Source organism: Crassostrea angulata, chromosome 9, assembly GCF_025612915.1.
Source record: "Crassostrea angulata isolate pt1a10 chromosome 9, ASM2561291v2, whole genome shotgun sequence".
Lineage (NCBI taxonomy): Eukaryota > Metazoa > Mollusca > Bivalvia > Ostreida > Ostreidae > Magallana > Magallana angulata.
Genome location: NC_069119.1, coordinates 15128435 through 15143739, shown reverse-complemented (window position 1 = coordinate 15143739; position 15305 = coordinate 15128435). Strand labels below are relative to the sequence as shown.

General features: G+C 30.3%; 1 protein-coding gene across 3 annotated transcripts; it reads left to right on the top strand.

The window, feature by feature from the left end:
- Window position 1: 1 nt before the first annotated feature.
- LOC128162828 (formimidoyltransferase-cyclodeaminase-like) lies at window positions 2-14504 on the top strand. 3 transcript variants are annotated; one of them, XM_052826228.1, is made up of 16 exons: window positions 2-195; window positions 1223-1406; window positions 2047-2175; window positions 2990-3078; window positions 3807-3986; window positions 5440-5469; window positions 5912-5938; window positions 7649-7786; window positions 8287-8418; window positions 8792-8853; window positions 10335-10464; window positions 10981-11142; window positions 11416-11459; window positions 11831-11969; window positions 12527-12622; window positions 13057-14502. In XM_052826228.1, the coding sequence occupies exons 1-16, from the start codon at window positions 142-144 to the stop codon at window positions 13141-13143; spliced, it is 1683 nt and encodes a 560-aa protein (XP_052682188.1). In that variant the 5' UTR covers window positions 2-141; the 3' UTR covers window positions 13144-14502. The 3 variants fall into 3 exon arrangements, with proteins under 3 accessions (XP_052682188.1, XP_052682189.1, XP_052682190.1); XM_052826229.1 differs by lacking the exon at window positions 5912-5938 and having other exon boundaries at window positions 13057-14504; XM_052826230.1 differs by lacking the exons at window positions 5440-5469; window positions 5912-5938 and having other exon boundaries at window positions 13057-14503.
- The last annotated feature ends 801 nt before the right edge of the window (window positions 14505-15305 follow it).

Here is a 15305-nt window from a genome sequence, read left to right as displayed (position 1 = left end):
TAAAAATCCGGAAATCGGGCACCTGCTCCAAGGTGTGAGAAAATTGTATTATCGGACGACAGACAGATAAGACTCTCCAACATAATCTACGCGACGCAATTCATTTGCCACGAATTTAGAGAGGCAGAGAAAAATAAAACAATGCCCAGGATTATCGAATGTGTCCCGAACTTTTCGGAAGGTCGGAATAAGGAGGTAAGTTTCTATAGCGGACAGTGCGTGATTGTGCATGTAGATTGCAGGATCGTCTGCATAAGTACGTGCGTTCTCAATGAATCGGTCTACATACTGAGAGAATCATTCTAATTTTTCTTGGTTTTATCAATTTTGATATCTCCTTGTCCATTATAACGGATCTTTATCTAATCAAAAGGTCCTGTTTCCATCTATGGAGACAGTTGTCAGATTTGACATATCTATAATTTACAAGATTAACTTTAAAATTATTGAATAATCACGTGCAACCCAAGTAAAAGTTAATTTATGTACGAGTCTACAAAGATGTCGCAACAAAAAACATAATTAAAAGTTTATATTTAGTAATGCGCATGCAGCTATAATTAAAGCCTCAGATAAGGGGATAAATTATGCATGTGCAAAATACATTATGATCTTTAACATTCTTGATGACTCAGCAGGATAGGTATTATGTTCATATTTACCTAGTGCAAACGCAATATCTGAGCTAGTATCTCAGTCAGACTTGGAGAAGGAAAAAAACAAAGAAAAACATTTTCAATTTTTTTTTTTAGAATTAAATATTAGAATGTTCTCTCGACATGTATTCTTATAAGTTATGGGTTCAAAGAAAATTATTATTAAGTTTCTCATACAAAACTAAAATATGATGCGACAGGCAGCTAATGTTTTATTTTTGATTCAAAAAGGGATCAAATAAACTAGATTTTCAAACTGAAAAAATTAGGTGTTCAATCAATCAATCAATCAATCAATCAATCAATTAATGTCCTTGAAATCTGAGAATCTCAACTGACCTTATTTTTTTATTATACAATATAAGAATTAATGATCTGTACATTGCACGTGCACTTAAAAAATCATTCACTAAAAACTTAAGCTTTAATCTCAATAACATTTTTAGGCTTACTTTTATACAATTTCAAACACTCAAGTGCTTAAAATTATCTGTTTTTATCATGGCATTCTAATTAAAATGCCACACTTCCCATGCTAATATATACAATGCTAATTTATCTTACAGGTAATTGAGGCCATTGCTAATGCAATAGCATCAACAGAGGGATGTAATTTACTGGATGTTGACCCTGGGGCCTCCACACATCGCACTGTTTATACATTTGTGGGTACACCAGAGGCCATTGTAGAAGGGGCTCTCAATGGGGCACGGGTTGCCTATCAAGCCATCGATATGAGGAGGCACAAAGGTAGAGAGAGAGAGAGAGAGAGAGAGAGAGAGAGAGAGAGAGAGAGAGAGAGAGAGAGAGAGAGATTCTGGGAGCAAAAGAGAGAGAGGGTCTACTCAGAATAGTGACTTTGAAAGAGAAAAACATGCCCATAAGCATAAGTTTGGAAAAACCATGATATCTAAAGAGAAAGAAGTTTAAGGAGAGAGAGAGAGAGAGAGAGAGAGAGAGAGAGAGAGAGAGAGAGAGAGAGAGAGATAACAAGTAATAGATAGGAGCTTGGAGAGAGAGAGAGAGAGAGAGAGAGAGAGAGAGAGAGAGAGAGAGAGAGAACCTTATAGTGAGAGAGAAGCGTAGATCTATAATTGCATCATCAACCACTTTAAAAATATACATATTAGGAATAAAAATTCCCGTTTTCAAGAAATAATGAATTGGTATGAAATACATATCTTCATTATGATACATGTACCCATTGATTCTCTATTTTGAAATCATTTGTATTTAGAGATATAGAATAAAAAAATTATTTAATGTATCTAGAATACTCTCAGACAGATACAAATGCAATGCCATGCAGTTTTAACCTTGAAGCTCAACTAAAGGGGTAAATAATGCATGAACATTGAACTTTCAAAGTGTGTATCCAATTTTTTGGTAGGTGAGCATCCAAGAATGGGAGCCCTGGATGTGTGTCCGTTTATCCCAGTCCAGAACGTCAGTATGGAGGAGTGTGTGGAATGTGCCAAGGAGTTCGGAGAGAAACTCGCCATGGAGCTCGGAGTTCCAGGTATCTGTTTGAATAGATGTGATGCTCTATCACAAATCATCAAAAGATGATTGTATTGATGGAAATATGGATCAATTAATAATACATAAAGTATAGTGTGGATAAAAATAAAAGTTATTGATTAGAAAGTTACTAAATACTGATCTGATATTTACAAATAGGTTGCATTAATTAATGGAAATCTGGATCAACCAATACCGTAATACATAAAGTATATAACAGTATATAGTATATACTGTATATTAGATAAAAAAAAAAGGTTATATTTCGTAGATAGTTATTAGTCTGATCAGATATTAAAAAAAAAACCCAGGTTAAATTATACTGAATTATTCTAGTAAATATATGCGTTTAATATATTAAGATCTAGTATACTGTAGGAACTTGATAATTTAATCTTAAGTGAATGGACACTAAATATTACTTCTATTAAAATGCTAGGAGAGAATAGTCTGAATATTAAAGTGATTCCCAAAGTGTTTGGAATTATTAGAAGTACTGTAGTGGTAACTCAATGTTTCTGGATTTGATGTGGGTCTCCTTCAGTCACACACAAATTTACATCCTCAACAAATTATGAAACATTTTTAATGATACAAATAAATCCACAAAAAGATGACGTCTCCCAAGAAGGTGTAAGAAAATGACGAACTGCAAAAATTAGCTCCCACAATTTTAAGATTCCATAGTACTGTAACAGTTGCTACTGTAAAAATTTCACTACACTGCTTTGGATAAATCTATTTTCTTGATTCTTGAGTAAGTCACTCAGACTTGAAGTCTGATTCTCAAGTACATATAATAATCATTTCAGTGTATTTGTATGCTGAGGCAACAGATAACCCAGACAGGAAGTCACTTCCGTACATAAGACAAGGCGAATATGAATTACTGCCGGAAAAGGTAAAAACAATTATATTATCATGGCATCAGCGTCTGTTTAGTGCGGTTAGCTAAATATTCAGAAAGCTGTAAATGGTATGCAAGACGTTAATAACAGAACAATTAATCATTATTACAACACTCCCAAATCAAATTTGAAAATGTATATACTGTATACAGGGAAATATTTTCCCCTGTTAATTTTCGCCCTCGTTGTCAGCATGCAGGCAAATTTAAGACTGGGTGAATTTCAATGTTCCAAGTTGCCTCTTTAATACACAAACGTGTCTGGGCGAATTTATGACAGGGCAAAACCGTTTGCAAGTGTTGAAGGGCAAAAATGAAATGGGGCGAAAATAACCCCGTAAACAGTATACTCACTGTTCCCGACAAAAGCAGGAATGATTTAAATTGAAATGTACAGGTAACCTTTATGGATATTAGAAATGGGGATAGTGGGAGATGGACTTGTAATTTCCCCCCTCCCTCCCAATAGTAATACAGGGAGCAATTTTCTTTTGTTTCTCCATAGTTGAATGCCCTTGGGCTCTTTTATATAATTTATTCAAATTCATCATTCATTTGTTATAACTTTTTTCTAGTATATAACAGATAATGTTAGGTACCAAAGTGGAAGTAGAGGGATGGTATTCTATAAGCATGATAAGTGAAACTTTAGTACAATTATTTGATAAAAATTATTTTGTTGTAAACATTATAGCTCTTATTGAATTTTTCACCCTATTTAGCTGTCACAACCAGAATGGAAACCAGACTTTGGACTACCAGAGTTTGTACCAAACTGGGGAGCTACGGTGACAGGGGCTAGGAATTTCCTGATTGCCTACAACATCAACGTTCTGTCAACAAAGGAGCAGGCCCATCGTATCGCCCTCAACATCCGCGAGCAGGGCAGGGGCAAAGAGCAGGTGAGGGCCACAATGTCAATATAAGCCTTATTGACTGGGAGGGCAATATTGTTACTTGCATAGATATAGATATGTTGTAAACTTCTTTGGTGTAAATGTGTAATTTATGTATTAGCTTTTTCAAATTGGATGCTTATATCTGTATCTAGACAGAATACATTTTAACCAGTGGTCAAAATTTAATCTCTGGATAAGGCTTTTAACCGCTGGTTAAATACAACCATTGTTCTGAGCAACCCGGTCCAGTTAAATGTATTAATCATTGTTCCAATAATTTTGCCAGCAGCTAGGTTGAAGTTGCTGGTTTTTATTTATTTATTTTTATCTTCAAATTTGTGATATAAAGAGTGTACTCTTGCACAGATGACAAAGAGAAGACTTTTAAGGATATTTATAATAGTCACACATGGCATAAGTTTAATTGGTACAGTTTTTCCCCAGTGTCTTTAAACTTGTACAACTGTCAGGGATGGGCCCTGACTATAAGCTTGTTATATAATTTCAATGTCATAATGACACACTTCTGCACATTGCAAGGTACTAATTTTGATAACTATACATACCGTATAATGATATCATAATCATCATGGGACAATTTATTATAATGACAATATTTTACTTCAACAACTAAATTAACTTGCACTTCACATTTCTAAGTACATATTTGTACAGAAACTTATAACTTATCTTTCATGCAACTAACAAATTATTTGCATGGGGTTGTCATTTGCTTTCATAAGATAAACTACTTTCAATTATTTGAAAGTACATTGTATAATATTGCCAAGAACACTTTGTACTAGCTAGTATATCCATAAAAATTATCCTTTTGAAACTTAAAAGCAATTGTGTGGTAACCAGAAATAAATTATACTTATCTTTCAAAAACCTAATAGCAACCATATATAGTCTCTAAAAGCCTCTGCGATATAATTGTTTTGATATGTTTTAGAGATCGAAGGCAGTGCACATGAATACATATTGTAACATGATAATAAAGACAAATATTTATTTTTGCAAATATGCTTCCTTATATGAACCTATTGAATAGCGAAAACGTTCAATTCTTTTTCATGACATCACAATAACTGCACACGTTTATTGCTTGATGGTTGCAATTATTATAAATGTAAAAACTTTGTTATATTAATGATTCTAAACGATTTGCCATTCTCAAACGTAAATATAAGTAATAAACAGCAATGTTAAAAAGTTCACCGTGGTATGAACTTGGTTGACCAGTATGTGATCAAATCTTCAGGCTTCACAGGATTTTATCATGTGACCAACCAAGTTCAGATCCCAGTGAACTTTTTAAATTGCTGTTTATTTCTTAAATATTAATTAATTATTATTAACAAGATTAAAATGTTATTTTTGGATGAAATAATGACTATTGATTAAAGATGTGTAAGCTTAAGATTTATGTTGAACTTTGAACCCTATTTTGCAGTGTTATGGCACAGGTTTTGATGCGGAAGGGGTAGGTAGCCGTGTGATATAGATTTGGACGCCTCACTCTTAATTTAACTTCACAAAAAATAAGAAAAAGAGATTTCATTTTTTTAAAAGAAATTTAAATTTTATAATGCTTTGCTTCAAATAAACTTTCATCTAAATCTAATTTAATAAATCTAGTAAGAATAATGATGCAATTCCTTTTTTTTAAAAGAAGCTAAAAATTTAAATACATGTAATTGAATTAAATAAATGAATGAAATGTTCGAAAAAAAGGAGAAATAATGTTAAAAATTCATTGGATAAAATTTAAATATAAAGCAGTTTAAGGAATATGATATAATCACCATTCTCTAAAACTTTGACATATTCTTTAATTGGTTAATTTGATGCTTGCCTCTGACCTATCTTTGTGAATCACATTTTGTATAAAGGGTTTTAAATTAAACTATTGATCATGCTTGTAGCATTATGGGACAAAATGGCAATACCAGGTAATATACATATGTATATATATATATATAGAAGATGTTAAAAACCTTTTGTATGTTAATTTTAAAACAGACAGCATAGTTTTAATTAAAAGAGGATATAGATTACCTTTACAGTACTGTATATAATCATTTTTGCGATGGATATTATTCTGCAATAAGGTAGACCTAGAATTACACCATAATCTCCCTATTTATAAACACTCTGGTCTTTGTACTCAGAAAAAAAAACCCCATTGCATTAAAGGTGTTGTTATATATACAGTTATGGGCATGATAATTAGTAATCTTGTGGGTACTAAACATTAATTAATATGTGTGTGAAACTAATGTGTGTAAAACTAATTTTGCTGCAAGATGAAAAAAAAATCATGCTGGATTGACTAAATGAGATATTATTGTAAATTATATATGTTTACAGCCACCAAGTAGAACTCCCTCTATACTTCTTACGGAAATTGATTGTAATATTCATAGCTCTGTAGGAACTGTATTTTTTCTGCAATGTTGCTACCTCCATTTAATCCACATGAATTTACCAAAGAAATCATTATATTCTTCAAATGTCTCATCCCAACTGTAATATTATAATATTTTGGTCGGATAATATAGCATAAATATGAATTCTTTTTTAGTGAGTACTAAGCTAGATCTTTTGGTTGTAATCTCGAGCTATGAAATAAAATAAATATTTTTGAAAGACTGTGATGAAATAGGACTTAAAGGTTCTTACTTTTAAACAAACCCGGCACACTATATTAGGCTAGCCATAGAACTATATATAGAGTCGGCCATTTGTGGTGTCACATGACTTAGAGTATATACCACTCATAGTTACATGTAGATGTACATGCATGTAGATGATAATAATTCATATCATATAACAAAATATAAGTTTAGGGGTGAAGGGCGGTAGAGTAAATCGGGTCAGTAGGGGGGTGGGGGAGAGGAGTCAACAATGGCCTCTGTCTAGAGATGCATCATTCTCAGTGAATCTACAGCAACAATAAAAATACAGCTTTTACGTTGCCAATTAAGAAAATTCAAACCGCTGTCTTTTTTGTGCATGTATATGCATGGTTGTAAAAAAATCAACTATTAAAAATTGATGTATTTTATGCAAACATGGTAATCTAACTATTAGTATGAGTTGACAATGACAATATGTTACTATTGTATTATATATTTCCAGAATAGATTAGTAGCACCAGATATCACATGTTTTATCATTAATTGAATCACTCACTCTTTCAGCATAATTAATACAATATTTTGTGTGTCTGTTTGGCATGCTTAATCAATTAACACAATGCTGTTGTTGATAAATAAAAAAATTTGAATTCATACTTTATCTTTATATACATGTATATTTGAATTTGAATTTTTTTTTTCATTAATCTATTTAGTTTGGATTTTTATATTTTCTAATATTTTGTCAATAAAGCAATTTTTTTAAATCTTTTTTTTTCATTATTTACTTTTACAAATTCATTTTGAAATTCCTATTTTTGGTAAAAATGATGAAACTGAGAATCAACCTACAAAAGTATAAAAATTTGAAAATTAAATTTTGATTTTTAGAGTTGTATTTCACAAAGATTATATATTTAAAAAATTTTACGGTAAAGAATATTATGATTTTGATTTACAGGGCTTAATGATAAAATTTTCTAAATCATCTCTTGATTATTATTTTTTTTTAATAAATTTAAGCCCGGGAGACTGAAGCATGTCCAGGCTATAGGTTGGTACCTGGAGGAGGCAAACATGGCTCAGGTCTCCGTCAACATCACTGACCACGACGAAACCCCCATACACAAAGTCTACGAGGAGGTGCTCAAAGATGCAGAGGTAGTCAAAAGGTTTTTTCATCAAGATTTCAATTTAATAAAAAAATGAAACTTAATGTATGTTTGTTTGATCTTGTTTACAATTAAAAAAAAAAACTTAGGAAAATTACTTTTAAACTGCTCAAATCTGTCAACAAATGCCTTTAGTTAAATCAAGCTCAAATTATAGTTTCAACTGTTTTTAGAAACGTTTGAAATACTGGTAATTGATGCCTGGTTGTGAAACTGTGGTTTTAAAAAATTCCTTATTTTAATTTTAAAAATCAGACACAGCTATTTGTTGCGATTGACCATCTGATGACGTACATCATAATAGTAGTGATACTCAATGTTAGATAACAGTAATGAATATAAAATGTTTTGCTTCAACAAACGATTACCCATGTTATTTGTGATACTAATGTTCTAGATGTTGAGGTATAACAGTATATAAAGTAGATTCCTGAAATCCTTCATCCATCATCTAGATGGTCAACGAATTATGTGCTCTACATTTTGCAGGACCTGAATCTAGCTGTATGCGGCTCACAAATTGTTGGACTGGTTCCCCTGAAGGCGATTCTACAGGCAGCAGACTATTACATGAAGAAAGAGAACCTGTTTATCCTAGAGGAGGATCAAAAACTCAGACTGGTGGGTGGATCTATATACATGTAAAGCTTTCGTGGAAAATCCTCAGTAGTTTACCTGATACATAAAATCTGTTACCACCATACTTGGTTAACATTGAATTTTAAATTTCTCATATAAAAATTAGTTGCAAGTTACAAATGTATTCCAGTAAGAGAATAAAAATGTTGTTCTCTGAAATGATTTGTAATCAGAGTTACCTCTCTTTTCTTTCTTTAAAAAGAGTTGTTGCCCTTTTACAAAAAATAAAAAAGGGAGACCTAACAGTACTGTTATTCTCCATGCACTACACCCAGGGAGCAATTGTAGTAATCTGATCAAGGGTAATAATTGATAATTGACATTCTGTATTTGATTTTATTTGTATTGTTTGTAGGTAATCAACAGACTGGGATTAAACTCTCTTGGGCCATTCAGCCCCAAGGAAAGGATTATTGAGTACGTAGCATCATCACCTATAATTTTTATAAATCACGTTTTTAATAAAAATCACTTATTAATGTAATTTATGTGAAATATCAAAATAATGAGAAAAAAATCATAAACATGGCTGAAGTTTAAAAAGATCCAAGAAAAAAGTTTTTTGTTTTGATCATTACAGGTAAAAAAAAGTATAATGTCGAATCTCTGATTATAATTTCAGTAAATTTTGGTTTTCAAGGAACAATACTACCAGAAATATGAGAGGTAGTCATCTATTCTAGGAAGAATTGAATGATCTCAAAATCTTGTTCTGTCAATTAATTTGTGCTTTATTATTATTTTTTTTTTTTTTTACATATTAACATTCTTGCTCATATTAAAAAAATGAAGTGTGGCCTTTCATAAAAAATGTATTAAAAAAAAAAAGATTCTTATGATAATCATTTTCCAAATACTTTATAGATCTGAGAATCTCTCTAGTTTCCTCCTTTATAGAATATATTTTAGATAATATTTGAGGTAAAAAAAGATAATAAGTCTAAAAACAAATTACTAAAAAAGCTAAACTTATATGTAGAGAACTACCAGTAGCAGATAGCTAGAATATCAAATCTCTTTCTGAATCAAACTGTTGTATTAGGTCTAATGAACAACTTTATAAAGTCATCTTCAATGTTTTTCATATACATAAAGTTGCAAATAAAGTAATTTTCTGAACTTTTGCCATCGTAGGAACCCATTGGTTTTCTATCCGTTACACTGCTTTCAACCAAAAGCAGTGCGACAGATAGAAAACCGTTGGGTTCCAACGATGAACTTTTGCCTATGTGCATGTACTACAGATGAAGTCTTTTGTCAAATATTTTGATTATATACAGCTACAGAATATATACAAATGAGCATCCATCTTATATTGTATTAGATGACTTTACTGCGTGAATTGAAGAAATTTTAAAATTTTATGGGGAGACCCCCCTTCTTCACCCCCGTCAGCACCCTTAAGATCTGCACTTGAATTTTATACAGTGTATATATGTTAACTTAGAAATTTTGATAATGTTAATAAGTATGTCAACTTTGGGGGTACGATATCTTACTTTGATATCTTACTTTGATATCATACTTTGATATCATACTTTGATATCATACTTTGATATCTTACTTTGATATCTTACTTTGATATCTTAATACGATATCTTACTTTGATATCTTACTTTGATATCTTACTTTGATATCTTAATACGATATCTTACTTTGATATCTTACTTTGATATCTTACTTTGATATCATACTTTGATATCATACTTTGATATCTTACTTTGATATCTTACTTTGATATCTTACTACGATATCTTACTTTGATATCTTACTTTGATATCATACTTTGATATCTTACTTTGATATCTTACTTTGATATCATACTTTGATATCTTACTTTGATATCATACTTTGATATCTTACTTTGATATCTTAATTTGATATCTTACTCTTTATAGGTATATGATATCTGATGGCCCTGATGGAGGACCGCTTATGTCAATGGATGTCAGGGACTTTGTGATGACTGTGGGGTCAAGGTCACCATCCCCTGGGGGAGGGTCAGTGTCAGCACTAGCAGCCAGCCTGGTGAGTGGTTCAGTGTTCAACATGGCCTCTCATTATGAGAGGGAAACATGATTTTGAAATGATTAGCATCATTTTTTGTCACTTTTACTAATCATTATATTGATTAATTGAGATGTTAATTGACACAGTTATTAAAAATCAAGCAACATCAACATAACATTTGTAATTTTTGCCAAGGAGGTGCATGTGTTTTATATAAAAAAATTCTGTTCTTCTGAACTTTCAAAAAAATAAAGGAAATTATTTAAGGAAGCTAAGTAGAAACTTTTTTAACATATTAGACCAAGGATAGAAACTAGTAAAAAAAAAATCATTTTATTGTTAAAAATAGGGAATTGTATAAGGAATTTTACTGGAAACTTTGTTTACCTAATAAACCAATGATATAATTTGCAAGTTAGGTAATAAAATTTTTTTTGGTAATGTTAGAAACATAAAAAATTTTTATGGTACAGAGTTATCTTTCATTTGAGATGGATGAAAAACCTTAAAAATTAAACATTACATTATCAACAGGGAGCTTCTTTGGGAAGCATGGTGGGATTCCTGACCTATGGAAACAAGAAGTTTTACGAGCTGGACAGTAAGATGAGAGAGTTGATTCCACCGCTGTATAAAGCCATGAAAGATCTGATGCAGTTTGTTGACGCAGATGCTGCCGCATACAGCGAATATATGGTAAGTGGAGGAAGGTCCTTTTGTTATAACTCAAAACAGCAATTTTATTTTTTACCTTTTCTAGACTTTAAAATTATTTGTTGTATAATTTTGCTTTTATTAAGATTTTCATCATCATCTTAAGATACATGAGAATAAAACGATTGAAAGTAATTTGATAAATTATGATCATATAAGAATGTTGATGATCAGAATTTCTCTTTAGTTAGATTATAAGATGTACATGTTATAACTTACCAAAAATATTCCATGAACTTGTATTAATCATAATAGTTAGCAATGAAGTTGCCTAAGGATACAGAGGAAGAACAAATGATGTAAGTATGAGTGGAGCAGTAGTATCAAATCTTATTATGATATTTAGCTAGAATAATTCAGTTTGATCAAGTTCCTTCTAATACACGATAATAATCAAAGTCCATTATAAATTCCTATAGATTAAACAGATATCTTTTTTGTAGTTCCTTTTAAGAATTGAGATTTGTTAATTATAGGAACTTTCGAAAAGCTCATCAGTTACCATTTTGACTAATTTTTTCTCTCACAATTTTTCAAGAAAATCCTTTCAGAAAATGTGAAATGAAAAAAAAGGAAATTGTGTAATATTAGGATAAATATAATAATTTTCATATTATTTAAAAGAAATTATTTAAACTTGTTCGTTACTGTTCTTTTGTTTCAATTCCAGTCGAGAATTAGCCATGCAGGAAGGAATCCAGACAGCCATACAAGTTCCTGTGACAGTATCAAGAATTGCCAATCAACTATGGCCAACTCTTAAAGAGTTATCTACTGTTTGTAACATTAACTGTAAATCTGACCTCCAGGTAATTCCCATTTGCATTTGAATTCATTGACACTTGTTTTATTATTTCCTTTAAAAAAGTTTACTTGTTTCAAGATATCTATTCATTTTTTCCTTTGAACAGTAACATTGAGTTGTCTCCCTTATATAAATTTTTCAATGGCTCATAACTTTCAAACAAAAGTTAGTAAATGAATTGAATTAATCTCAAACATGTAGGCAGCAATTTTTTATATGGTTTCTGACCAAAAACTGTCAACATGTTTAAATTATAACATGGCACATGTAGGCAGACATTTCATCTTTATTGCTTGAGTTATATTTCTTTGGCAATAAAGTTTCTTTTGAGAAGGGAAATAACTCAATTATTTAAGCTTTCAGGAGAATACCTTTCTAAATAAGATAGTAAGATTAATCGAAATAGAAGATTTTACTTACAGCGGCTTTGTCTTTGAAACTATAACTAAACTGTTTTTCTCCCCCTTATTGCTGGAACATCAAAATGCAGATGTACTGTGAATTATAATAAGCAATTTTTTTTGTATGGCATTGGATGAATTTCTTGGTTTAATTTCTCAGGTGGGAGTAAGAATGCTGGAGACTGCGGTTTGGGGGACATATTATAATGTGACCACCAACTTGTCTGACCTGAAGGACCAAGAATTCAAAACTCAGGCAAGTACCATGTTTGAAAATGTATATTATATGATTAGCATAAGTGATATATTCACTAGATGGACATGTTTTGTATGTTGATAAATATATTCAAATGGTCAATATTCTACATGATTTATATTATGTAGTGTTCAAAAGTGTCTTAGTATTTTATCTAATTTCGTATTAGCAATCTTTGAAAGAAAAATTAAAAAATGTTTTGGGGTTAACTATATGTCCTGTGGTACTTAAAAACAAATACCACTGAACTGCTTTTGAAAATTTGGTGTACAAAAAAATGAATTGATTACTTCATCTTATTGAATCAGAAGTCTAAATCTCTTTTTTTACATTGCATTTTAATTTTTAAAATGTTTTAAATGTTTTACTTACCAGTACTTTTCTTTTTAGTACTTTAAACTGTAATCCTTTATAAAGAAACTTCTACCTTTCAGGTCCAAGAGGAGATTTCTGCTGCTGTGAAATATGCACAGGAAGAGTGTGCCGCAATCCTAAAAGTCCTACAAGACCGCAAGGAGTAGTCCAATGTGTTCAAGAACTTAGAATCTGCAATAAAACCGTCCATTTCCTGTTTGCCTGCTGATGAGAAGCGATGCTTTTTGTGATGTTTTATTAGATGTGAGGTTTATCCTTTTAAGTTTTAATTACAAACTGTAAGGAGTTAAACATTTGCAATGGAGTACGTTAAATCAAACCTGGTTGTTTTAAAACGTAACTTTTTTTCTGCCTAAAGTTTTTAAACTGAAAAAAAGTTCCCATTAAGGTGCCTCAAGTTTCCTTTCACTGTATAAAAAAAGAAATGAAAACCAGACTTCAGAAAGCAGAATTCAGAAACTTATCGTTAACTATTAAGATGCCTATCATAATTATGGTAAGTAACAAAGTTACCAGTAATTAGTAACTATTATTAATTAGTAACAAAGTTACTAGTAACTTTGTTTGGATTAGGAACTTTTTTAATTTTCCTGCATTTACTTTGTTTCTTTTGTTTTCAATGACATATTTAGTTGCAATTTTTTTTTAAAGAGATGTTAGATCAGTTTACAGAGTTATAACTTGATTGTTAATGATCCTTAGTATTACTGTTAGAGTATTTTCTTGTTTTTGATTGAACGTACAATCATATGTACTAGAATTGTTTGAATAATGTTGATTTTTAAATCAGAGTTTATAATGTGTGTTATTTACGATCTTTTCACTTTTAGCAAAAATTATGGACTTACACTGAATTTTAGTTACATGTATAGATTTTATGTTTAATTTTCTTCGAAGAATAGCTTAGAAAGATTTGTTAAAAGTTTACTTTTATCCAGGAGATACACAAACAATATTGACTCGCAAGATAGAAATCCATTTTCTTATACCGGTACCTTAGAATTTAGACAATTTAGTTTGTTTTTCTTAGTAAAAAGATGTAGAAAGTTAACGTCTTTAAAACATTAGTAGAAATTTGACCCCTTTGGTCTTCTTATTTGTGGGCAAAGAAAAGTTTTTTTTGTAGTCCTTTTGAGATGAAAGGTAGGGAGTATGCATCTTATAGCCACCATTTCAATATGAATAAAAACTTCATTTTATTGCTTTAATTTTCTACATTGATGATCTTTCATTACTCTTGGGACCAACAAGATATATTTTATTTACAGCAATGTGATAAAAAAAACCTACATGTGTATTAATATTGTACATGTATATTTACATGCATTTAAAGTGATTTTAATTGATGTGTTTACAATTTTTTTTTACAAATAATCTGCAAAACAGTTTGACGAGAACATTGTTTTCCAGAGTGATTTAATTTCCATAATATATTGATATATTTCACGTGAATTACATGCAATAATTTGAATAAGAAATATGCGTATACTTCTTTATTTTACATTCCTTAGAAATATGATTTAAAATTCAAATTTTACTCAGTAAACATTCCTCTACTTTTTGTTTAACAATTTAATTATTTTTTTAAAAATATAAATATGAAAATTATAAGATATTTTCTATATGGATTCTGTTAAATACAAATGTAAAATTTCTTAATTTGCCAGTGAATATTATTCTGCTGATATATTACCTTATAAAACCATGTATATATGAACAATTATGAATAATATATATGATGCATATATATATATTTATAATAATATTAAATGTATTACAACATTGTTTTTAACTGATTCAGTATTATTTTGATTTCGTAAGCACCTGCATGTGTGATTTTACTAATGAAAGGGTATTCTGACTGTTTTTTGTATCCTTTGAGTGATAGTTTGATATTTATATAAAAGCAGATAATTATAGTAAATTTATAAATATCAGATAACTAAATTAAGTACTGAATTTCATTTTTGTTATTGACTGAAATATCTATATCCTCGTCATATTGGATAGTTGTGTTTATACTTTCATTTTAAAATAAATGTTTTTGTCGGGGTCTTAGGGTATTGTGAACATTATGATGATGTATTAAAAGACTCTAGTCATATACATGTATTATTGGTTAAGGATATATTAACAATATCATTGTTGACAGTTAAATTTTAATGTTTAAAGTTCATTATATTGGTTTCTTTAATTTTTCCCCCTTAAATTTGGTTTAATGCAGTTAAAAAGACAATTTTGCATTCTTATTAAGCAAGTTTACTATGGTTTACCAATCCTAGTACATTTTCCATATAATTTTTCAATT

What these genes read in the sequence shown, in the direction of transcription:
- LOC128162828 (XM_052826228.1), top strand. Translation starts at nt 142, where the DNA reads ATGCCCAGGATTATCGAATGTGTCCCGAACTTTTCGGAAGGTCGGAAT. An exon ending in AGGGCAGGGGCAAAGAGCAG is followed by an intron (nt 3,987 to 5,439) that starts GTGAGGGCCACA and finishes CCTATTTTGCAG; the next exon opens with TGTTATGGCACAGGTTTTGA. An exon ending in GGACAAAATGGCAATACCAG is followed by an intron (nt 5,939 to 7,648) that starts GTAATATACATA and finishes AATAAATTTAAG; the next exon opens with CCCGGGAGACTGAAGCATGT.